This window comes from Scardinius erythrophthalmus (assembly GCF_964197995.2).
Source record: "Scardinius erythrophthalmus genome assembly, chromosome: 24".
In the NCBI taxonomy this organism is placed as follows: Eukaryota; Metazoa; Chordata; class Actinopteri; order Cypriniformes; family Leuciscidae; genus Scardinius; species Scardinius erythrophthalmus.
Window position 1 is genome coordinate 5,569,842 of NC_138244.1, and position 27,055 is coordinate 5,596,896.

The window sequence follows — 27,055 nt, forward strand, 5'->3', positions numbered from 1 at the left end:
ATAGAGATGTATTGATGTTTTTTATTTTATTTTATAAATGTGTCATATAGTTTGAACCGACAAAACAGGCTATTTTTAATGGCTAAATCATACCGATAACAGTAGGCTAATTTAAATACAATATTGGCCGATAATGACGATAATCCGATGTACTTTTGATGTATCAGTGCTTGGATTAAAACTTTGTTGATTATCGGCAATTAACATTTGTTATTACAATGTAGCTAGCCTAGCCTACATGCTAAACATGTTATTACAGTATAGTTAGGCTATATGTAAAATCATGCACATTTTGCTTGCTGTATGTCAAGAGTATTTAATAAGTAATTTGTTGAGGTAGTTTTAAGATCTCTAATCTATCTGCTGTCTGACCTCTCGTGTCACTCATAAGTAAGGCTAATCAGAAAGTGACAGGTGTCAATCAGTCGCTTGAACTCCGCTAATTCACAGCTTTACCTGTGCGCCTGACCCCCCGCCCACACACACACACACACACACCAGTATAAACTCAGTCAGGACCAATGTCGTGTGATTTCCCTGTGGTTTTAATCTCTCAGCGTGTGTTTCAGCGGCTGTACAGCAGATGGCAGCGGATTACAGTAACTCCATTAGCCTGGCACTTCCAGCACTGACTGCAGAGGACAGAGCAATATATAAATATATCACACAATAACATGCTCGTGTCATGGTGGTATCTCTACCTGGGCGCGCAAAGCCTCTACACACATGGTAAGACTAACATGTGCTTGTGTTTTAGCAAGAGTGGATGTTGAACATATAGTCTTAAATGACCTTGATTGGAAACGAGAGGAGTGTTATGTGAGGATCAGAGTTTGTTTGAGTGTATATAGGACAGGACAGGACGTGTGTGTTTGTTCACATGATCCATCACTGGAGGAGTGTCCTGTAAGTGACCTTGATCTTTACAGACAGCAGCAGATATTATAAACATGAAGCAGGTTCTTCATTACAGCCTGTGTGATTTACTGAAGAGCATCTGTGTACCGGTGAGATATTACTGTGCTTTATTTCTATCATCTGTGTGTTATTATGATGGTTTTGATTATGAGGTGAGGTTCTCCATTTGCTGCTCTGTTGACTGAGTTTTGGGAATTGTTGCTTGGTGAGGTTTTTAATCATCAACATGGTTAGAGGCAAAACTTAATCTGGGACTCATTTAACCAACATGTTCTCTGGAGATTTACTCAAATTAACCTCGTATTTTACTTTCGGATTCTTTAAAATATTCCTGTAAATTTTTCCTCTTTCTGGTTTTTAGGTAATTGTTTTCCCCAGAATGATAATATATATGGTAAATGAGTATAAGCATGTTATAAGAATCAACAAGGTATTTTTAACAATTAATTTAATTCTATTTTTATTTTTAATTAGTAATTTAATATTTGATTTATTTTTAATAAAGGTCTCTTAGAGGTCTCTTGATGAGATGCTGAGATACAGGAAAAAGTCTCCTGTTGCTCTCCTTTTCATATCATTGCCATTTAAGAAAAATAATTTAGATATTACGGAGATGGACGTGTGTGTGTGTGTGTGTGTGTGTGTGTGTGTGTGTGTGTGTGTGTGTGTACTTAACTATATTTTGGGGACAAATTTGTACCCAGAAGTGACCAAAACCTCCCTTTATGGACGTACTCATTTGTAAATCAGGTTTTTTAACAATGTAAAACTGCAGAAAGTTGTGTGTATAGGGGTACGGTTAGTGTGTGTGTGTGTGTGTGTGTGTGTGTGTGTGTGTGTGTGTGTGTGTGTGTGTGTGTGTGTGTGTGTGTGTGTGTGTGTGTGTGTGTGTGATGGGCAGGTTTAGGGGTACGGTTAGTGTGTGTGCGTGTGTGTGTGTGATGGGTAGGTTTAGGGGTACGGTTAGTGTGTGTGTGTGTGTGTGTGTGTGTGTGTGTGTGTGTGTGTGTGTGTGTGTGTGTGTGTGTGTGTGTGTGTGTGTGTGTGTGTGATGGGTAGGTTTAGGGGTACGGTTAGTGTGTGTGTGTGTGTGTGTGTGTGTGTGTGTGTGATGGGCAGGTTTAGGGGTACGGTTAGTGTGTGAGTGTGTGTGTGATGGGCAGGTTCAGGGGTACGGTTAGAGTGTCTGTGTGTGTGTGTGTGTGTGTGTGTGTGTGTGTGTGTGATGGGTAGGCTTAGGGGTACGGTTAGTGTTTGTGTGTGTGATGGGTAGGTTTTGGGGAACTGTTAGTGTGTGTGTGTGTGTGTGTGTGTGTGTGTGTGTGTGTGTGTGTGTGTGATGGGTAGGTTTAGGGGTACGGTTAGTGTGGGTGTGGGTGTGTGTGTGTGTGTGTGTGTGTGTGTGTGTGTGTGTGTGTGTGTGTGTGTGTGTGTGTGTGTGTGTGTGTGTGTGTGTGTGTGTGTGTGTGTGTGTGTGTGTGTGTGTGATGGGTAGGTTTAGGGGTATGGTTAGTGTGTGTGTGTGATGGGCAGGTTTAGGGGTACGGTTAGTGTGTGTGTGTGTGTGTGTGTGTGTGTGTGTGTGTGTGTGTGTGATGGGTAGGTTTAGGGGTACGGTTAGTGTGTGTGTGTGTGTGTGTGTGTGTGTGTGTGTGTGTGTGTGTGTGTGTGTGTGTGTGTGTGTGATGGGTAGGTTTAGGGGTACGGTTTAGGGGTACGGTTAGTGTGTGTGTGTGTGTGTGTGTGTGTGTGTGTGTGTGTGTGTGTGTGTGTGTGTGTGTGTGTGATGGGTAGGTTTAGGGGTATGGTTAGTGTGTGTGTGTGTGTGTGTGTGTGTGTGTGATGGGCAGGTTTAGGGGTACGGTTAGTGTGTGTGTGTGTGTGTGTGTGTGTGTGTGATGGGTAGGTTTAGGGGTACGGTTAGTGTGTGTGTGTGTGTGTGTGTGTGTGATGGGTAGGTTTAGGGGTACGGTTAGTGTGTGTGTGTGTGTGTGTGTGTGTGTGTGTGTGTGTGTGTGTGTGTGTGTGTGATGGGTAGGTTTAGGGGTACGGTTAGTGTGTGTGTGTGTGTGTGTGTGTGTGTGTGTGTGTGATGGGTAGGTTTAGGGGTACGGTTAGTGTGTGTGTGTGTGTGTGTGTGTGTGTGTGTGTGTGTGTGTGTGTGTGTGTGTGTGTGTGTGTGTGTGTGTGTGTGATGGGTAGGTTTAGGGGTACGGTTAGTGTGTGTGTGTGTGTGTGTGTGTGTGTGTGTGTGTGATGGGTAGGTTTAGGGGTACGGTTAGTGTGTGTGTGTGTGTGTGTGTGTGTGTGTGTGTGTGTGTGTGTGTGTGTGTGATGGGTAGGTTTAGGGGTACGGTTAGTGTGTGTGTGTGTGTGTGTGTGTGTGTGTGTGATGGGTAGGTTTAGGGGTACGGTTAGTGTGTGTGTGTGTGTGTGTGTGTGTGTGTGTGTGTGTGTGTGTGTGATGGGTAGGTTTAGGGGTACGGTTAGTGTGTGTGTGTGTGTGTACAGTATAAAAATCATGATGTCTATGGAATGTCCCCATTTAGATGGCAGTGTGAGTGTGTGTTTGCAGTGATGTGATGATTGTCCTGTGCAGTGTGAGTGTGTGTTTGCAGTGATGTGATGATTGTCCTGTGCAGTGTGAGTGTGTGTTTGCAGTGATGTGATGATTGTCCTGTGCAGTGTGAGTGTGTGTTTGCAGTGATGTTATGATTGTCCTCCTCTGCAGTGTTGAAGATGGCATCAGTTCTGCAGAAGCTCATCACTCCTCTGTTCAGCGGGCCGGTCGAGCCGCCCAGGAATAAAGTGACGGTGGTCGGCGTGGGACAGGTTGGCATGGCCTGTGCCGTCAGCATTCTGATACGGGTGAGACTGTGACCGTCATGAAGTCGTTGATCGTGACAGGCTGTTCTCGCCAACAGAACTCAGACTTTGTGACCAAAGCACAAACATATTCCTGGACAAATTCCTTGTTTGTTTATTGATTGTGCAAGAGGGTATGAACATGTTGCTCATACTGATGATGTCAGTAGGTCAGCGGGTCACAATATCAATCATTTTTCAGTAGATTTGGGTCATGTTTGTCTGCGCTTGACTTTGATCCCTTCGTCCAACTAGATAAAAGGTGAAGAACCACGGCCAGCACAAACACAGATGAGCAAATCTGAGTCTAACAGGTCAACAAATAACTAGATCAGGACAAAAATATATCTATGAAAAACATTGTTTTTCATAGATTTATTTTTGTCCTGATCTAGTTATTTGAAATGAAATGTATTGAAATCATAGTCTGTGTATTTTATATATATATATATATATATATGAAAAACATTCAATTTTAATTATTTTATTTCATATTTTACATTTTTGTGACTCAAAACGTCAATAATGTCTAGGTGTAACTGTCTAGAGATTATTCAAGCAAAAAAGTCTCTAAAAACATTATTATATCTATTTTTAATATTATTATTTCTTTAATATTATTATTTCCCCCTGTATTTTCATATTATTATTATTATTAGTAGTAGTAGTATAATTATTATTAGTATTATACATATACATTTTTCTATTTCTATCTATCATTATGTGTCTAAAAAATCAGTGTTTTATAAATGTATTGTAAAATCAAGTACATACTTGTGTGTAGTGTGAGTGTATGTAATTTGTGAGTTATTTGTTGAATGTTGTGTGTGTGTGTGTGTGTGTGTGCAGGAGCTGGCGGACGAGCTGGCGCTGGTGGACGTGGTCGAGGACAAGCTCAAGGGGGAGATGATGGACTTACAGCATGGAAGTCTCTTCTTAAAGACCCCCAAGATCGTCTCAGGCAAAGGTAGCGCTCTTCTTCTGTCTTCTCGACTCCTCAGTGTGACTCACTCATGCAGAGTCGCCACTATGATGCTGGTGGTTGCCAGGGTGTTGCTAAGCAGTTGTTGATATGTTTTGTATTATGTTACAATATGGTTGAGTGGTTTGTTTTAAAAGAGAGTGATATGTTTTGTCCTTCAGATTACTCTGTGACGGCCAACTCTCGTGTGGTGGTGGTGACGGCGGGCGTGCGACAGCAGGAGGGAGAGAGCAGACTCAATCTGGTGCAGAGAAACGTCAACATCTTCAAACACATCATCCCTCAGATCGTCAGATACAGTCCCAACTGCATCCTCATCGTGGTGTCCAACCCAGGTACACACACACACTCTCTGTCACACACACAGTCTCTGACACATACTCACACTCTCATTATCACACACACACACACACACTCTCTGTCTCACACTCACACTCTCACTATCACACACACTCTCTGTCTCACACTCTCACTCTCACTATCACACACACACACACACACACTCTCTGTCATATACTCACGCTCTCACTATCACACACACACACTCTCTCTGTCACACACTCACACTCTCACTATCACACACACTCTCTGTCTCACACTCTCACTCTCACTATCACACACACACACACTCTCTGTCACATACTCTCACTATCACACACACACACACACACACACACACACACTCTCTGTCACACACTCACACTCTCACTATCACACACACTCTCTGTCTCACACTCTCACTCTCACTATCACACACACACACTCTCTGTCTCACACTCACACTCTCACTATCACACACACACACTCTCTGTCACATACTCACGCTCTCACTATCACACACACACACACACTCTCTGTCACACACTCACACTCTCACTATCACACACACTCTCTGTCTCACACTCTCACTCTCACTATCACACACACACACTCTCTGTCACATACTCACACTCTCACTATCACACACACACACACTCTCTGTCACACACTCACACTCTCACTATCACACACACTCTCTGTCTCACACTCTCACTCTCACTATCACACACACACACTCTCTGTCTCACACTCTCACTCTCACTATCACACACACACACTCTCTGTCACATACTCACACTCTCACTATCACACACACACACACACTCTCTGTCACACATTTACACTCTCACTATCACACACACACACTCTCTGTCTCACACTCACACTCTCACTATCACACACACACACTCTCTGTCACATACTCACACTCTCACTATCACACACACACACACACACTCTCTGTCACACACTCACACTCTCACTATCACACACACTCTCTGTCTCACACTCTCACTCTCACTATCACTCTCACTATCACACACACACACTCTCTGTCTCACACTCTCACTCTCACTATCACACACACACACTCTCTGTCACATACTCACACTCTCACTATCACACACACACACACACACTCTCTGTCACACACTCACACTCTCACTATCACACACACTCTCTGTCTCACACTCTCACTCTCACTATCACACACACACACTCTCTGTCTCACACTCACACTCTCACTATCACACACACACACTCTCTGTCACATACTCACACTCTCACTATCACACACACACACACTCTCTGTCTCACACTCACACTCTCACTATCACACACACACACTCTCTGTCACATACTCACACTCTCACTATCACACACACACACACTCTCTGTCACACACTCACACTCTCACTATCACACACACACACTCTCTGTCATATACTCGCACTCTCAATCTCACTATCACACACACACTCTCTGTCACATACTCACACTCTCACTATCACACACACACACTCTCTGTCATATACTCGCGCTCTCAATCTCACTATCACACACACACTCTGTCACATACTCACACTCTCACTATCACACACACACACACACACACACACACTCTCTGTCACACACTCACACTCTCACTATCACACACACTCTCTGTCTCACACTCTCACTCTCACTATCACACACACACACTCTCTGTCATATACTCACACTCTCACTATCACACACACACACACACACACTCTCTGTCATATACTCACACTCTCACTATCACACACACACACACTCTCTGTCACACACTCACACTCTCACTATCACACACACTCTCTGTCTCACACTCTCACTCTCACTATCACACACACACACTCTCTGTCATATACTCACACTCTCACTATCACACACACACACACACACACACACACACACACACACACACTCTCTGTCATATACTCACGCTCTCAATCTCACTATCACACACACACTCTGTCACATACTCACACTCTCACTATCACACACACACACACACACACTCGGTCACATACTCACACTCTCACTCTCACTATCACACACACACACTCTCTGTCATATACTCGCGCTCTCAATCTCACTATCACACACACACACTCTGTCACATACTCACACTCTCACTATCACACACACACACACACTCGGTCACATACTCACACTCTCACTATCACACACACACACTCTCTGTCATATACTCGCGCTCTCAATCTCACTATCACACACACACTTTGTCACATACTCACACTCTCACTATCACACACACACACACACTCTCTGTCATATACTCGCACTCTCAATGTCACTATCACACACACACTCTCTGTCACATACTCACACTCTCACTATCACACACACACACTCTCTGTCATATACTCGCGCTCTCAATCTCACTATCACACACACACTCTGTCACATACTCACACTCTCACTATCACACACACACACTCTGTCACATACTCACACTCTCACTATCACACACACACACTCGGTCACATACTCACACTCTCACTATCACACACACACACTCTCTGTCATATACTCGCGCTCTCAATCTCACTATCACACACACACTCTGTCACATACTCACACTCTCACTATCACACACACACACTCGGTCACATACTCACACTCTCACTATCACACACACACACTCTCTGTCATATACTCGCGCTCTCAATCTCATTACAGTATTTCACAATTGCTAAAACACTAAACCCCATTCTCTGAACCCAATGCTCAGTGGCCTAAACCCATTTGTCGAATCAGTCACTCTGTAGGCAAAACCTTAAACAAGTTCAGGTAGTTAAGACACTGTTTGCAAATCTCATCCACTCTTTTTGCAAAACTCTAAACACATTCTCCCTCACTAAAACACATTTTGCACTGTGTTGCAAAATGGTAAATACATGTGGCAAAAGTTAAACACAACTACATCACCGCTGTCATCGTTTACACACAACAACTCAAAATTGTTCACACTTATTTCTAATGATGTGATCAAATCAGTTGTCTAGAATATAAGCCAGTTCAGAGTACACAGGGGGCCCAGGTACGTTGAATGTTGATCCCAACAATGGATGGAAACAATGTGAGAGGCAGAGGAGGAAGAGTTTGTGTAAGAGGTGGTGGACAATGAAGAGCAAGACCAAGAATAGTAATTTCAGATCAAATTCAGGCAACTGTGATAGGTTCATGTTCTTGTTCATGGAATGACAATGAGGGAAGCAGGACAAAGAGTACAACCCAATTTGAGCAGATTCTCTGTGGCCACCATAATCAGGACATTCAGAGAAGAGAACAGGTAAATGTATTGTTTTTCTAATTTGTGCGACTGAAAGTTTACTGTATACATTTGACACAGGTACATCAGTTTGGAAAAAAGAAAAAAAAGATTTACAATACATTTTACATATGAATGTGATGTCCATTACTATTGTTACTGTATGTATTCATTTGTAAGAGCATTTTCCCTTTTGTAGAACATTTTGTGTAATATGCTTTTCATTTAGAGTTGTCTTTCTTCTTTGGGCTTACTTTATTTTTCTACTGAAAATACAGGCATTCAATACTGTATTACTTGCAGTACTTACAGTATGCAATATATTTGCTGTACTGAGTTGTGAATTATTTACTTTTATTTATGGCAAAATTATTTTCTATATGCAATAAACATTTTTTTCTCTGTAACTACATGCCCTGGACGCTGTGTTCTCAATTTTTTGATGTAGTGTCTAATGAATGCTGATGAGTGTTTATATATTGACTGGCTGCGTTTATGTTTTGAAAGCATAGTTTGATTTTGAGCACAGATCAAATGGTTTTGAGGCAAGTGTTTGACTCTGCCAGAAGAGTCAGGGGTTTTGTGAATGTAGTTTAAAGACTGGGTTTTGTGTTTAAAGTTTTGAGAATATGGGTGAAGGTTTCAAGAAATGTGTCTTAGCAATTGTGAAATACTGTATCACACACACACTCTCTGTCTCACACTCTCACTATCACACACACACACTCTCTGTCATATACTCGCGCTCTCAATCTCACTATCACACACACACTCTCTGTCTCACACTCTCACTCTCACTATCACACACACACACTCTCTGTCATATACTCACGCTCTCAATCTCACTATCACACGCACACACTCGGTCACATACTCACACTCTCACTATCACACACACACTCTCTGTCACACACTCACACTCTCACTATCACACACACACACTCTCTGTCACATACTCACGCTCTCAGTCTCACTATCACACACACACTCTCTGTCACATACTCACAATCTCACTATCACACACACTCTCACTATCACACACACACTCTCTTTCACACACTCACACTCTCACTATCACACACACACTCTTTGTCACATACTCACACTCTCACTATCACACACACTCTCTGTCATATACTCGCGCTCTCAATCTCACTATCACACACACACACTCGGTCACATACTCACACTCTCACTATCACACACACACACTCTCTGTCACATACTCACCCTCTCAGTCTCACTATCACACACACACTCTCTGTCACATACTCACAATCTCACTATCACACACACACTCTCTCACTCTCACTATCACACTCTCTGTCACACACTCACACTCTCACACACACACTCTCTGTCACATACTGACACTCACACTCTCACTCTCACTATCACACACACACTCTCTGTCACATACTGACACTCACACTCTCACTCTCACTATCACACACACACTCTTTGTCACATACTCACACTCTCACTATCACACACACCCACTCTGTCACACACTCACACTCTCACTCTCACACACACCCACTCTGTCACACACTTACACTCTCTCTCTGTCACACACACCACACTTTATTTGCGTTTCTAACAGTGTTTCTGCTACAGTGGATGTTCTGACGTACGTGACCTGGAAGCTGAGCGGCCTCCCGAAGCACCGCGTCATCGGCAGCGGGACAAACCTGGACTCTGCTCGCTTCCGGTTCCTGATGGCCGAGAGGCTGGGCATCCATCCCAGCAGCTTCAGCGGGTGGATACTGGGAGAACACGGAGACTCCAGCGGTGAGACGATCCAGACCAGTGTGTGTGTGTGAGAATATATTAGTGAAGATATTAATATTACTATTATATAAAATACATTTATACAGTATTTGTATAAATATTTAATTATATAAAATATAAATTTAAATATAATATAAAATGATAAATAAATAATTATGAATAATAAAATATATTAAAAATAATACACAATAAAATATTAGTGAAATAATCATAATTTGCATTAATTATAAAAATAAATATAAATTATGTAATTAATAAAATATATTAGGAGTATGTATAATAAAAATATTACAATAATTATAATTCTTATGCATTATTAGCATAAATACTAATTAATATAATAAATAATATAATAGTAGTTAGTAAAATAATTATTAATATTTATTATTCAAGATTTAAATAAATGAATAATAAATTATACATATATAATTATATAAATTGTAAAATGTTTTTATAAAATGCATTCTATCTATTAACAATAAACATAAAATAAAATAAAACCATAAATATTGCCATCAAATTCTGAACATGTAATATCATTGAAGAACTGTGTGTTTGTTTTGCAGTTCCTGTTTGGAGCGGCACTAACGTGGCAGGAGTCAGTCTGCAGAAACTCAATCCTGATATCGGCAAAGACACGGACAGAGAGAACTGGAAAGAAACGCACAAGAAGGTCGTGGACAGGTACGTCAATGAGTTCGTCTCTTAGAGATTAGTCCTAATTAATGAATCAGTATGCGAAAGGAACAATAAACATTAAAAAAGCATGCAACACTGTCGTCACGTGACTTCACTACATTGCATGATTGATTCAGTGTTGTGCCTCGTTATCTCACAAATAAATATACTTTATAATTCAGTCTGGTTAAATTTAAGACAGACATGAGTACGCACTACTCTTTACTGATGTGTTCACCGCAGTGCCTATGAGGTGATCCGACTGAAGGGTTACACTAACTGGGCCATCGGCTTGAGCGTGGCCGACCTGAGCGAGAGTCTGATGAAGAACCTGAACCGAGTCCATCCCGTCTCCACCATGGTGAAGGTCAGGACGGGTTACTGAACCCTACATATAACACACACACTAATGTTCAACACTTCAGGGTCTGTTAGAGTTGAAAAAAAGAAAACAAAAGTGACAGTAAAGACATTTGGTTACACTTTATTTTAAGGTGTCATTGTTATATATTTAAGTACTGAGTAATATTAAGCAACTACATGTACTTACTATAGGGTTAGGGTAGGATTCGGGTTTGGTTTAGGGGTTAGTTGTATGTAATTATGCATAATTTACTGTTATTAGCCTACTAGTACATGTAACATATGTAACAAGGACACTGTAAAATAAAATGTTACCAGACATTTATAAAGTTACATTAGACAATATAATGCTTGTGATAATATGATTGCTTGTAAGTAGTTGGTTATCACACATTAATCCAGTAAACGTTTCTCACAGTGTAAAGACACAACCCCTAAAGTCTTGACCACAGAAAAAGCTATTAAAAATATCCACCATTTTCCCAAAAACAATGTATTTATTAAACAAGTTCATGCTATAGTGGGGCATGTTCTCATACTGACATCAAAGATATACTTCACCCAAAAATGTTTAATTCTGTCAGTAATTATTCTCCCTCATGTCGTTCCAAACCTGTACGGCATTCGTTCATCTTCGGAAACACAAATGAAGATATTTCTGATGAAATCTGAGGTTTCTGTCCCATCATTGACAGCCATGCACTTTAGCACTGCCACTTTGACACTTAAAAAAGTAGATTGTTAAACTAATCCATATGAATTTAGTGGTTTAGTCCAAATTCTCTGAAGAGACTCGACTCAAAAGTCTTACGGGTTTGGGACGACATGAGGGTGAGTAATTCATGACAGTTCATAATCCTTACACTAGTTCGCCTGCCCATTCAGCCCATATCTGTGACCCTGGACCACAAAACCAGTCACATGGGTCAATTATTTGAAATTGAGATGTATACATCATATAAAAGCTGAATAAATAAGCTTTCCGTTGATGTGTGGTTTGTTAGGATAGGACAATATTAAACTATTTGAAAATCTGGAATCTGAAGGTGCAAAAAAATCTAAACATTGAGAAAATCGCCTTTAAAGTTCTCCATTTATGTTCGCGATTGTGTTGCATTCACTCACAAAAATAATTTTTTTATAGATTTACGGTAGGAAATTTACAAAATATCTTCATTGAATATGATCTTTACTTAATACCCTAATGATTTTTGCCATAAAAGATAAAATCGATAATTTTGACGCATACAATGTATAGTTGGCTATTGCCACAAATATACCCGTGCGACATGTGACTGGTTTTGTGATCCAGGGTCACATATGATGATTGACAGGAGGACTGAATGTTTAGGCACGTTTTGAACTTCATTTAACATCCTACAGTAAATCAATGATGAAACCCATTTCCAGGCCTGAACGCACGTGTGTGTTGCAGGGCATGTACGGGATCGGGGACGAGGTCTTCCTGAGCCTGCCGTGTGTGTTGAACAGCGCTGGAGTGGGCAGTGTGGTCAACATGACTCTGACCAGCGACGAGGTCTCGCAGCTGAAGAAGAGCGCAGACATGCTGTGGCACATCCAGAAAGACCTGAAAGACCTGTGACGCTCGCTAACTCACGGCCAACAGCTTTTAATCACAGCGTCCGATGTTTGATCACTGCTTCCCGTGTGAGCGGTTCACTAGAGGTGTTGCATACGATTTTTTTTAAATATCCTAGTATTAAGTAATGCAAACATACACTGCCCGGCCAAAAATAAGTCTCTGTTTGGATTTAAATATGCAAATGCTTAAGAGTCTGTGATTGGATCATTATTGCAGTGATTATTATGTTTCCAGCATGTTTGGCAAAAGTTCCTCTTACTCTAATTGATGGAGTGTGTAGCTTTTCATCTCTTAAACAACCATGTATGAAGACACATTATGGCCATATTCCAGGATGACAATGTCCAGATTCCTCAGGCTCAGATTGTGAAAGAATGGTTGTGAGGAGCATGAAGAATCATTTTCACACATGAATCGTCTCCTCTGAGTCCAGGGGCCGGTTTCACAAAGATAGACTTTGACTATGGCTTAGATATAGTAGATAGTCAGACTTCAGATAGACATCTAAATCAGACCGTTGCACAAAGCACTTAAGACTCTGACTATCTTAAGTAGGACTACACTGCAATGCATTCTGGGTAAAATAAGACACTTTACAAAACAAAAAACATGGCGGATCGCGTAAGCGCATTCAACCGCTCAGCGCAGTTTACCCCAGCGGAAAATATGTGTTTGTTGGAGGAGTGTAACAGTTACAAGGACATTTTACTTGGGAAATTTAGCGGAGAATGTAGTAACAAGAAGAAATGTTTAAATTATGAGCCATTTTCCCTTTTCTTTTGGCTGTTTGTAATGTAACTGATTGTTACTGCTGGTTGCCAAGGTAACATAGAGTCTTTAAGGCACGTTCACACCAAGCACGATAACTATAAAGATAACGATAAAGATAACTATTTATGCGTCCACACCAACGACCGATAACGGTCTTTTTATTCTAAGCACGCGCGCGCCCGGATGATCCAGATCCATTTTAAATGCGCGAGACCTTTAAATTAGAATGGATTCTGATTGGCTGTCAGTGTTTTATCGTTCGACAGCTGGAAAAAAATCGTTCTGAAAGTGATCCCAACGACGATATCGTTCCTCATATCTTTATCGTTATAGTTGTGGTGTGAACTCTGTTATTCTTTAATATGGAGAACGATTTTTAGAATTATATCTTTATCTTTATAGTTATCGTCCTTGGTGTGAACGGGCCTTTTGGACCTAAGTTAGCCTGGGGGTAAGGTGTCTAATTCTTTTGGTCTAAATTAAGTCAGTCTTTATTTTTGTGAAACAGTCTAACTTGCATTAGCCTAGTCTATGAGCAACTTTTAGACTCATCACTATAGACCGGTCTAAAATAGCTTTGTGAAACCGGCCCCAGATCTTAAATTCTCTGAAAGTCTCTGGGATGTGCTGGAGGAGACTTTACACAGCGCTGGACTCTTGAATTGACAATAACACAAGATCTGGACCAAAAACTGATGCACCTCATGATGGAAATAACATCACAACATTTAAAGTCTACTTAGAAAAACTGATGCCAAACATATAACATGCTGGAAACATAATAATCACTGCAATAATGATCCAATCATACACTCTTAAGCATTTGCCTATTTAGCGACTTTTTGTTTTTTTTGGCCGGACAGTGTGTAAATCGTACTATCAAATGATTTTGGGGTCTGAATTTACATACTTAAAATAATCAGAAACACATGACTGTCTCTGTAAAACAGATCTTGGTGTCTGAAAGCTTATGGTGAAATATAGCAATTATTATACGCTACAAGTCAAAAGTTTGGATACAGTGTAGTGAATTGATGTTTAAAAACCTTTTGATCCAGAAGTTTATGCTCAAATGCTTCAAATTCGCTTTGTAAACAAATATAAATTTAATCAACATTTGATTTGCCTTACTAAATAAAAAATATATGCATGCATTGGATCAGATTGTGAAGGAAAAGCATCAAGCGTTCAGGTTTAAAAACCTCCCATGATGCATTTCGAGATGGTTGATGCATGCCCTGACAGAGTAAGAAGAACTGGAATCCAGACAAAGAAAAAAAAAATCAAATATGAGAGTTTTCATTTCTCACTTTTGATCACAAAATGTGCAAAATGGGCATAAAGAATAAGTAGGCGTGTCCAAACTTTTGATTGACATTGTTGCTCTTCCAAATGATTGTTGGTTACAGGAACTACTCAATGTACGCACTAAATGTTGATATTTAAGTGCAATATGTAAGGCAAATGCTACAAATATATACACTTTGTGTAATGTTTGCACTTGTATAAGGCTTTAAATGTGATGTCGGGCAACACTAGCTGGACCATCAAGGATTTAATCCATTTATTAAACAGAATCTTTGTCGGTAAAAATGTATATTAGTCTCACATTTCAAGTATGTACAAATACTTAAACAAGTCAGTCATGTATCATAACAGCAAATCACGCAGGTTGCTGAATTTCCTGGTGAGCACGAAGAGATGAAACAGTCTCCGCTCCACTGGGTGGAGCTCATGTGGAAAACGTCCAAATTAGCCTCACGATGTTGATGATTAAAAAGAGCGAGACAAACCAGTTGGCACGTAAAAAACATTATTTTTTAAAAACAGTAACGACTTTATTCAGAACCCAGTGATTCCTTCATTGTTCGCTCGTCGTCGTTTCGGGGTGCAGTCGGTGGTCCCCGTCGCCCCCTGGAGGGAGAGGTGTGATGCAGCAACAATGACAGCGCCTGACTTGGTTTGGTTATCAGTCCCAGAAAAAACACAAACTTCTTCACAGGTAAAATATCAAAAATCTGATCTGTGGTTCAGAGAGGCCAGCCAGCAAGACGCCGAGCCCGAAGCACATCATGACAAATATAAATATGAGCCACTCATAGAAAACTAAACCATTGACCGTTATACCATAGTGTTGCTCTCGCCGACTTTATCCACTAGCTGAAAGAGAAACACAAACACAATCGTCAAAATGAATCATTTGACAGGATTTCTGTCATGCAAGCGCAAAATACCAAACCAGTGACAAGAGTGGGCGAACTGTGGTTGACTTACTCCACTGATACCAGGAAGGTTCAGTAAAGATCCCAGAATAGGCACCCGCCTAATAAAGCCAATCGCTACTGGGAAAAAGCCCCTGAAAACAGAAGGACACACAATTAAAGTCAAGTATTATTAAAATTCACCATAAAACCAGTATTTATTATAAATGATTTATCCATGCACATCATTTTTTGACTAATTAATGTGCCCTCATAATCAATCAATCAATCAAAATAACTTCCTCTCACTCTTGCAGCGACATTTTTCCTCTGATGATGTGTTTACTGGCGTGAGGGCGGGGCAACCTGTCACTCACATGAGATCGACCAATAGCAAACCACAACCAATCAATTCCCCATGGACAAAATCAAGCCCCGCCCTACATTTGTTCTTGTTTGCGAACTACTTATAATACTATACAAGCTTTAAGACATACAATCACATCATAAAATCGCATAATAAATTTGTGTTTTTAGTTCTGAACTGAATCCTCCTTCAAAGCGCAATGGGTTGTGGGTAATGTTAGCCGTTAGAGTGTGCATGAAGCCACACTTCGAAAATTACCGAAAATAGTAGACTTTTTGGCATGCACTTTTCAATATACAATGCTTTGTAAAACACTTTTTTTAAATCTCACGTACTATTTAGGCTGGATAATACACACATTGGTCAGATATGCGTTATGTGTGACCGCAAACGTCCTGAAAAGTGCAGCTAAAGCATTGATCGCCCCCTGGTGGCTGGCTGCAGTATAGCTCATAAAACCCACCCTCTCCATGTAATCAAATGGGACGTGAGCCAAACTAAAAAATTAAATTACACTTAAAATAATATTTTTCCCCAGGATGTTTTATTTTGTCATTTTAGGTAGTTGCTATAAAAACGTGGTGTAACATCATGATTGACAGCTGTGCTTGCGATCGAGTCCGCAGGAGTGGGAGTATAGACCTTATTCAGAGCAGCGCCATGACAGGTATAAAAACGAGGCTGTGAGAGATAGACTTGCCGTGTTTTCATTGGTTTCCGCTGTAAAAGCACGATCATTAAAACATTTCCACAGCTCATGTTGTCTGGAGTTTTTGTACATTTCTTGGAAAGATATTTTTGCAGTGTTTCGTCAGCAACACATGAAATAACAGTATAACCCACTGAAGAGATGTACGTCTATCCCTCACAGCCTCGCTTTCATTCCCATTCAAAATCAAAGATGGCGCTGCTGTGAATAAGGTCTATGGGCGGGACCTTGATACCAGTGAGTGACTTGGGCTTTGACTTATGTAATCAGCAACAACCTTTCTGGGATGTTTTGGTGACATTTTCTACAGTCAAAAGAAGTGGAGACATGTCATCCATATCTTTTTTTTTGCAGCCTATGGTTACAACAGGGAAGAAAAGACTATGGCAACTTACGTTTCATGCTGACTTTAAATCTGTTAATCTTGAACAAAAAAGTTATGTAGTGTAGCTTTACATAAATAAAAATAAACCCCTTTATGGTAATGCAAAACCACCCTGTCAGGGTTTGTGAATAAAACAGCAACAACAACTCACCGGAAAAGAAGGAAAAATCCATAGACCTCCAAAACTACGCCTACAATCGGCCATCCGATGAGCACCACGAAAACACCTCCCAGGAAGAAACCGGTGGCTTTCATTTTATGCCGCTGGAAGAAGAACCTGAAAGTCCGTTCCAGCCCGATAACAAATGAGAGACCTGCAACGAACAAGATCTACACACACACACAGACATCCATGTTCAGTTCAAGGAGGGTTTCATTTCATGACACAAATCTGAGCATTCACATCACATTTTACTCCATTCAAACACAACTTTGTTTCCATGCTAAAGCACACACTCACATTTCCTATGGCCAAGAGTGCTTTATCAAAGAACAGAATCATTCCGAAGAAGAGGAAAAACACGCCGAAACCCGTCAGCCCCATCCCGATCTCTGAGCAAACACAAGAACAGACTTCATTAGTGCTCAATTACAAATCTGTAGAGAGTTACTGCATGCAAATGAGTCATATTTGAGAGGTTGCAGAAATTAACATTCAGTACTTCAAGAATACAAGTAATACTGTTGTACAACTTGCAACTGTATTAAGCTTTTTCTTTTTTATGCTTTGGAAAATATTTGATTACCATTTACCATGGTATTTGCATAGTACACCACAGCACTTGTTGTGAGAATGCCATGGTAATATATCTATCTATCATAGATAGACAGACAAATGATAAATAGACAGTCATAGATAGATAGATAGATAGATGATAGACAGACATAGATAGATAGATAGATAGATAGATAGATAGATAGATAGATAGATAGATAGATAGATAGACAAACATATATGATAGATAGATAGATAGATCTATAAATCTAATGATTACCATATTTACATACTATAGTACATTACACTAGCCTTCGGGCTAATTTGGGTACTTTTACATGCATGGATGTTTATTAATGTACACTTTCCCTTTTTGAAATAAATCAATAAAACCATAATGGCAGTGCTATTACCATGGCATCGCCGTTCTTCATACATTTTTAAGAGTTTTACAATATTTGATTGTACTGTTAGAGGCCAGGCCGTCTATCCTCATTCATTCCCTTTCATCACTTTAAGAACATTTCCAGCTTTAAAGCCGCATTTTCACTATTTCTATCACGGTTAACATAACGCAAACATACAGTAAATTTGACTTACTCTGTGAATCCGATAATGAAATCATGTTTGTGTTGTGTATCAGCTGCTTTACTGACTGAAGTGTAAAACTGTTCTGTGTGTGATCGCCACGACACCGGAAACACGTAGAGATACTTTAAAACCCTGAAATGACGCAGGAGACGCGCAGCAATTTTTTTACATAGTTTATAGTATTATTACTATTATTATTTACTTTATTTTATTTAAAAGCTATTTTATTACTACCTCTCGCGATTATGCAACACCAACGTAAATACGGGCAAAGTTTGTTCGTTTGAATTAACCTACTCGCTTCCGTTTGTGATGCTGGGAAATGTAGTTTTCATTCGTACCCGGATGCATTCTGAATTAGAGACAGAAAACTACAAATCCCACAAGAGGAGGTTGGAAGCAGGAACGCATGTCTGTCGCTAGTCGGGAGACGTGTTCATTGAAGTGCAGGAACATTTACAAATGTATTATTCACAATGCCAGCATCCGGATTAGTGTAAAGCTGAAATAACTGCTGAAATAAGTGTTTCATTTTAACCTTTAACAATGAATACGCTGTTTGCGACCAGTTTGGTGTTTGTTGGTTGCTGCAGCAATGTTGTGTTTTTGGAACTTTTGGTTAGGTGAGTTGCATTTCTCTCATTTATGATCATTCAGTGTCAGTCATTTCTGATATGCTGTCAGTTCTCACTTCTTTAAATCACATATTTTACAGGGATTTCCCAGGATGTGGAAATATTGTCACATTTGCCCAGTTTGCCTTCATCGCACTGGAGGGGTTCATCTTTGAGACAAACTTTGGACGCAAAAAGCCACACATACCCCTCAGGTTAATCATTTATACATTTTGCATGTACACGCGTGCATTTTTATTCTAACCATTTGCTTTTGGCTTCTCAGACTAGATTAGTAGTTGATTCTCATCCCATTATGTTATATGTGCAATTGTGCATTCATTCATTAATTTTTACAAAAATTAAATGCACATTTATGCATTTTTACTGAAACAACCAGTTTTGCTTGTTGAACGAGGTGGTAAAAGGCAGTTTACCATTATTAATTATTATATTATTATAGGTGAAAGGTGAACGCCTTGCTTTGTCACTGGTACAGGCGATTTGAACATTGAACATTAGGGACATGTATATGTGTATATATATATATATATATATATATATATATATATATATTCAGTGTGCATGCTTTTTCATGGTGTACATATTTGGGTAACACTTTATTTTAAGGTGACATGAATTACACATTACTACATGTACTTGCTATAGTAATAACAGTAATAAACTAATCCTAAACCCAACCCTAACCCTAACCCTAACCGCAACTCTATAGTAAGTACATGTAGTTAATTAATATTGCTTATTTGAGTAAGTACAATGTAACTACGTCACCTTAAAATAAAGTGTAACTCATATTTGCATCGAATATCGGATATGAAAACTAGATACCACTTCCTGAATGTGGTGTTGTGACAACAATATAGCATGCTGCATAATGTTTCATATACTTGAAAGCTAATATACTGTATTGCACAGTGTATGTTAAACCAGGGGGTTTCAATATTTTAGATGCCATGGGCCCCCAGATATGATTATGTGAGAGAGCCCATCTTAAAATATCTTTTATAAACACCCATCTTATACACAATTTTTTTTAAAATAATTTAATAATATTAATAATTTACAGATTTTTATATTTATTGATTTATATATATATTTTTTTAATCTAATGTATTTATTTATTTTATTTTTATTATTTATTTTATTCTCATTTAGTTATTTATTTATTAAAAAAAAAAAAAAAAGACTGGACTTTTCCACGTGCCTCCTGTCACTCCCTGGACTCCAGTTTGAAAACTCCGGCGTTACACTCGTATTCAATTCCAAACATAGTCGTGCAGTTTTGAACCTCAGCAAGACGACTTACGTTACAGTGTTTGTGCTAAATCTAGAATCAGACACATCTCTTACATTCAGTGTTCTGGTTTAGCTTCAGGACAGATTTTGTACTGTACTTCAGGTGGGCATCTATAAAATACATAAAAATTACCTTAGTTAAGCATTGCAATTTATACGTTTAATTAATGTTTTATTGTTTTCAGTATGAGGGCATGTCATGCAAATCTGTTCATGTTGAAATCTGCCTAATTTTGCCAAGTAACAGATGAATTTGCAGCAAATATTGTATGGATGCTCATATTGTTTAGATGCATTAAATTATCTGCATTCAGCTTTGATTTTCCCTCTTGTCCATCAGAAGCTACAGCTTAACGTCGCTGACTTTCAATGTCCCTCTTCTTTTGCAGTAACTATGTGATCATGGTGACTATGTTCTTTACCGTCAGCGTTATCAATAACTACGCCCTGAACTTTAACATCGCCATGCCACTGCATATGATCTTCAGATCAGTGAGTGTCATTCGTTTCATTCATTCATTGCTTTGGACTGTGCCTTATAGATCTTTCTAACCTCTCGTTTTGTGCACAGGGATCTTTAATAGCAAACATGATTCTCGGTATTGTCATCTTGAAGAAAAGGTATGCTGAAGATCATGCACAAAATCATTACTGAAAGAGGACCTATTATGTATTTTTATATGTTCATCTTTCTTTAATGTGTAATGTTGGTGTTTGAGCATGAAAAAGCTCTGCAAAGTTATAAAGTTCCTCCAGCGAGAGTTCTTCTCTATATCAGTGTCAGTGTTTCTGAACTCCCTGAAACGCCTCCATTGTAGTCTTGAGTTTCTTCCGGGAACGAACGTCACAATATTCCTCATTTGAATAATTAATACGCAGAATAAAGGGGGCGGGGCCTGGTTGAGTTGGTTAGGAGTGTGTTGAAACTGGCTGTTATGGTAAGGGGCTGGACATTTCCCAAACACTGACCAATCACAACACACTGCTCCAGCTGACCAATCAGAGCACAGTGTGCTTTTCAGAAGGAGGGGCTTCATAGAGACAGGAACTAAACAGAGCGTTACTGACAGACTGAGTAGAGAGGAGCCGCAACAATGGAGAATATGAGGAAAATTAAATCTAAATCAAGACTTTGTGAAAGTGCATAATAGGTCCTCTTTAACTATCAGGTTATTGTTCAGTCACATTATTACTTTACAGATATTCGATGAGTAAATATCTCTCCATCGCGCTGGTGTCTCTGGGCATTTTCATATGCACTATTATGTCGGCCAAACAAGTGGTGAGTTGCAAAATACTGTGTTAGAACTTGTTTCATATTATAAAAGGCACAACATACTTGCATTTCAATGTTTTATTTCACATTTTATCTGCACCTAATACATCAGGTTTGATCCTTCTGTAGAGTGTTGAGAAAGGGGCCACAGAGGAAGATGGTGTTTATGCCTTCATGCATTGGCTTCTGGGTAATATCCTCACCGCACATTCAATGTTTTGGCATTATTAAAAATAAGCATTTAAAATGGTTGTATCCACATTATAAGTAGAATGTAGAATATTTCATATGGTTATTAAGATTTGCACATGACTGTTCAGTTTGGGTCAGCATTTTTATATTTATATAAAGTGTAAATCTCTCTCTCTCTCTCTTTCTAAATATATATATATACATATTTATATAGAGAAAGAGAGAGAGAGAGAGAGAGAGAAATTTACACTTTTATACTGCAAGGATGCATTAAATTGATCAAAAGTGACAGTAAAGACATTTATAATGTTACAAAAGATTTCTATTTAAAATAAATGCTGTTGTTTTGAACTTTCTATTCAGCAAAGAATCCTGAAAAATAAAATGTATCACGGTTTACACAAAATTATGAAGCAGCACAACTGTTTTCAACATTGATAATAATCATAAATGTTTCTTGAGCAGCAAATCATCATATTAGAGTGATTTCTGAAGGATCATGTGACACTGAAGACTGGAGTAATGATGCTGAAAATTCAGCTTTACAATCATTACAATATCTTACCCATCCCAAGCTCTTGAATGGTTGTGTATATACTGCATACTGCTAAAATAATATCAGGAGTGTGTTAGTATGCTATTCTGAACCTACCCTAAAACAGTTAAAGAGTAAATGTTAGAAGTGTAATTCTTCTGAACTTTATTTTTTATGTCACGTAAGCAAGATATTCCGTTAAATTAGTGCTGTTGTGTTTCAGGTATCGCCATGCTGACGTTCGCCTTGCTGATGTCTGCAAGGATGGGGATTTTCCAGGAAACTCTGTACAAGAAGTATGGGAAACACTCGAAGGAGGCTCTGTTCTACAATGTGAGTCCCTAACTGAACATATGATGCTGTCATATATGAGTTTGTGAGATAAAGTCTAATTTCTCGGCCTTTATTTCAGCACTGTCTGCCGTTACCAGGGTTCCTCCTGCTCTCAACGGACATCTACAAACACGCCGTGCTCTTCAGCCAGAGCTGTGAGTCTCATTCAACAGGGAGTCATTTAGGCCCTGTTTACTCCTGGTATTAAGATGTGTTCTGGTCGATCGGATCGCAAGTGGACGACACTAAATACAGGAGTAAACGGGGTCTAAAACGTTTTGAGCTTGTCCACTTTCAACACATCCAGACGTGTTGAAAACACATTCGACCGGATTGCTTTCGTGGTGTAAACACTCATGTGATCGAATGTGTTCAAACAGCCACAGGAGACCGTCTTCTCTCCGTCTACTGATCTAATGAGTGAACATTTTGTGGTTTGGTTTGAAGATAAATTTACTTGAAAAAAAAGTTTGTCAAGACAAACTTTAAGTTGGCTTGAGAAAGCTGAACCAGAAAGTTTGAAGAAGTTTAAAGTTGGGAATGTGTCTCCCTAGTCTACTTCTGATCCGAGCGTCCAAAACGCATCTTAATACCAAGAGTAAAGTAACATGGCATTAGTAAATTAGTCCTCATCTCTATTTACTACCGTTCAAGATGTTTAAAAAAAAAATAATAATAATTTTATAGAAGTTTCTTCTGCTCACCAAGGCTGCATTTATTTGATCAGAAATACAGTTTTAAAAAAAAAAGTATTTTCTATGTGAATATATTTTAAAATGTAATTTATTCCTGTGATCAAAGATGAATTTTCAGCATCATTACTCCAGTCTTCAGTGTCACATGACCCATTTGACACATTTAGATTTTGACACAATGACCCTTTAGATTTCTTATTGTTAACAATGTTGAAAACAGTTTTTGCTGCTTAATATTTGTGTGGAAACTGTGATACAAATTTTTTTTTTTTCAGGATTCTTTGGTGAATAGAAAGTTCAAAAGAACAGCATTTATTTAAAATAGAAATCGTATAACTGTCGTTACTGTCACTTTTGATCAATAAAATGCATCCTTGCGGAATAAAAGTGTTTATTTCTGTGAATATATAAGCCTATAAGGCTTTGGAAATGACAAACCGATGACTTTCTCTCAAAGCTCCAGTGGAAATCCCTGTGATTGGTCAGTCTATGCCAGTCATGTGGTTTTACCTGCTGATGAACGTCATCACCCAGTATCCTTTCATATTGTTTATGGGCTTTATTGGACAGGACTGTAGAATCCTAATTGCATGCCAAGAGTCAGTTTTATATTGCGTATATCGACCTTATCCAGGTTTCTCAGATATGTGTGTATCCGCGGCGTCTTCATCCTGACCACAGAGTGCGCCTCGCTCACGGTCACACTGGTGGTGACACTGCGCAAGTTCCTGAGCCTCATTATTTCCATCCTGTACTTCAGTAATCCCTTCACAGCCTGGCATTGGGTGGGAACGGCCGTGGTGTTCCTGGGAACGCTGCTCTACACAGAAGTGTGGTCCAGCATTCGAGTGGCAATGAAAGGAGAGAAAGCCCACAAGAAGGCAGAGTAAACTGTACAGGAGTTGCAATACCTCTTTAGTTCCGTGCGAGTGTGTTTGTTGTCACTTTTCATTGATTTACTGTGAATGGATGAGAGCTTGAAGTGTGTTTGGGCCAATTTTATGAGCTGTTTTTGAGCCAGATGTGTGTGTAGGTCTGTTAGAGCATTTGTCTGTAAGCTTGCACAATCCCTGACCTGTTTCAGATTGTTTTTTGCAGAAATAGACACTCCTTTTGTTCCTGCCACCATATCTACTTCACATAGATCTACTTCATTCAGGACTTGCAGCGAACCCAGTTTGTATTAATTTCCACAAGTATTTATTTATTTTCCGTTTTTTAATCACACCCAGTTTCGGTAAGTCAGCGGGATGTGTCGGCCCATTACATGTGTGAAATAATAAAGTAAATATGACAACAAAAGTTAATGCAATACATTTTTGTAATCATTTTAAGCTGTAGTCATTATATCAGTTTTGACATTAGCGCTTCGTCAGGGTGAGCTAAAGCAATACTGTAGAAAACAAGACTGCCTAAACTGTATGAGTGTTGTTCATGAGGCTACAATTTGTAATGTTGCATGGTTTTGTGTAAAAAAATACTTTGTTTTCTATCAGCTAACACAGAGACCTCTTTGTCTTCTTTATTGGCTTTAAAAGCGTTGTACCTCCATGTGTCTGAGGGATCAATACCTAGGCTTTTTATTGAATGTGGCTCATGTTGATCCCAGGAATCCACACAGTATTCTTTACAAAAAAATCAGCATTATTCCACCAAAATACAATAATTAATGAGTTATTGTTAATATTGTAACATTAAAATAATGAGGGATTGCGCTAAAAAGTTTTCAAGTGTATGATTTACTTTTTTAGTACACAGAAACAGTTTGTTTTTACCATTTTGAATAATAATGAATAATAATAATCACCTCATGTATTATTTACATATATTAGCCACACCCCCAATTGCATGAGAGACTACATTAAATAAGTTTTTCTTGTTCCTATTTGCTCACATAGCAACAGAAAAACTCCACTGTAGTGTTTTCCACAACTTTTAAAAGAGGAAAAAATACAGAGAGAATGATAACGACAGTCGGAAGTGAGAAAGTTGTCAATTTGACAGAAACACCCTCATAGCAGCGTTAATTAGTTTATTTTGTAATCTGATGCAAAGGTAATATAATACAAGGTATAGTGTTATAAATGTACATAATTATAAAAAAATAGGCCTATATATATATATATGGGTGATTCTCCAACTACAGGCACTTTTGTTGTCCCTGGCCTTTTTTTGTGAATAAATAAACAAACAAGTGCACAAATAAACTGTCATTATGAAGTTCATGCTCCAACATCCTAGTAACCACCAAATCTTGCCCCTTTTTTCTTTTAAAAATGCTTTTGCATGGCTGTTTATTAGCAGATTTTGCAGTTTTATGCTAGTCCCCAACCCAGACTTGCCCTCTTTGAATGTTAGAAAATTATAATAAAGGATCGATTTAAAAATATTTTAAGGATATCTTAAGGACAAATAAAATAATGTCATACCATCGAAATTCCATATGTATATCATAATTTTAAACTATTTTTGGAATGAAATATGTCTGTCCCCAGGTTTTCCGTCATTTCCACCTCCCTCAACAAAATCCACTTTAATAGACCCACCTTAAATATTTTATTTACTTGGTAATCATGGAAATAACTGTGAAAAGGATGTATTAGTTGAAGATGAAACTTCAGGCACATGTGCTCTTCAGCACAAGAAAATAAATCAAGGTAAGTCAAGCTTTTATACAGAATATTTTTATTCAGCGTCATTTCCACCTTGGCTGTAGTTCGGTTGAATTATGTACAACAAAAATGAAAATAATGTATTTATGTTCATAACGAGTAAACAACATAATAAGTCCAAAAGTAGCTAATCCTGACATGAGGGTGTGCTAATATTGCAGAAAAACTGCTAAAATGTCATTTCCACCTCCGTCATTTCCACCTCTGAGAAATTTGAGGCGTAGATTTGGACATGATATATGCTGTTTTTGTGCGCTATTGGCATGTTCTCATGACATATTTGTGCTTTTGGACTGAAAACTTTATATATCACCATTCCAGTACACTCTAAATGTATTTTTATTTATCTATATTTATATGAATGTTTTGAGTAGGTTTATATAATTTGCATATCATTTATTATCATTATTTTTAAAATTATTAGGTATACTGTTCAACTCATATATGTTAAATAATAAAATACATGGTTAAAAATATTTTGGACTGGCAATTTAAGTAAAAATAAACAGAAACAATCTTTCCACCATAAACCGTCATTTCCACCACTTTCCACCACTACAGTTTTTAAGAAAAAAAAATAAGAATAACCAATGATGTGGATCTAAATGTATTTTAAAATAAGTAGTAATAGTTCATTACTTACAATATATGTGTGAGTGACTTATAATAACATAGACCTGAGCAAAAATGAGATGCTGTAGGCAAAAATCCCAAACTCGTGGCAACTCCTGGCATTTAGCAACTTTAAATGAAAATGCATTAAGTTCATGAAGTATTAAGATTTATTTTGTTACATGATAAGATAGCCACTGATGTTGTTGACAGATACATATAATCATATATAACAG

General features: G+C 38.7%; 3 protein-coding genes across 5 annotated transcripts; 2 read left to right on the forward strand and 1 right to left on the reverse strand.

Moving 5' to 3' along the window:
• The first annotated feature begins 530 nt into the window (after positions 1–530).
• ldhbb (lactate dehydrogenase Bb) lies at positions 531–15,399 on the forward strand. Of its 3 annotated transcripts, XR_014029434.1 has the most exons (9): positions 928–1,007; positions 3,650–3,786; positions 4,633–4,750; positions 4,927–5,100; positions 10,017–10,190; positions 10,757–10,874; positions 11,112–11,235; positions 12,667–13,261; positions 14,201–15,192. XR_014029434.1 is itself a non-coding variant. In XM_081356820.1 (8 exons), exons 1-8 carry the CDS (start codon positions 675–677, stop codon positions 12,832–12,834), a joined length of 1,068 nt encoding a protein of 355 aa, XP_081212946.1. In that variant the 5' UTR covers positions 531–674; the 3' UTR covers positions 12,835–15,193. The 3 variants fall into 3 exon arrangements, 2 of the variants coding, with proteins under 2 accessions (XP_081212946.1, XP_081212947.1); XM_081356820.1 differs by lacking the exon at positions 928–1,007 and adding an exon at positions 531–729 and having other exon boundaries at positions 12,667–15,193; XM_081356821.1 differs by having other exon boundaries at positions 926–1,007; positions 12,667–15,399.
• golt1bb (golgi transport 1Bb) lies at positions 14,634–19,002 on the reverse strand. Its single transcript, XM_081356825.1, has 6 exons — positions 18,808–19,002; positions 18,583–18,705; positions 17,728–17,819; positions 17,419–17,597; positions 15,880–15,961; positions 14,634–15,765 (listed from the first exon to the last, which is right to left on the reverse strand). The coding sequence occupies exons 2-6, from the start codon at positions 18,605–18,607 to the stop codon at positions 15,727–15,729; spliced, it is 417 nt and encodes a 138-aa protein (XP_081212951.1). The 5' UTR covers positions 18,608–18,705; positions 18,808–19,002; the 3' UTR covers positions 14,634–15,726.
• Positions 18,956–25,774, forward strand: slc35b4 (solute carrier family 35 member B4). Its single transcript, XM_081356824.1, has 10 exons — positions 18,956–19,196; positions 19,289–19,402; positions 20,894–20,996; positions 21,076–21,125; positions 21,705–21,786; positions 21,910–21,970; positions 22,731–22,840; positions 22,920–22,995; positions 23,993–24,068; positions 24,179–25,774. Exons 1-10 carry the CDS (start codon positions 19,120–19,122, stop codon positions 24,423–24,425), a joined length of 996 nt encoding a protein of 331 aa, XP_081212950.1. The 5' UTR covers positions 18,956–19,119; the 3' UTR covers positions 24,426–25,774.
• The last annotated feature ends 1,281 nt before the right edge of the window (positions 25,775–27,055 follow it).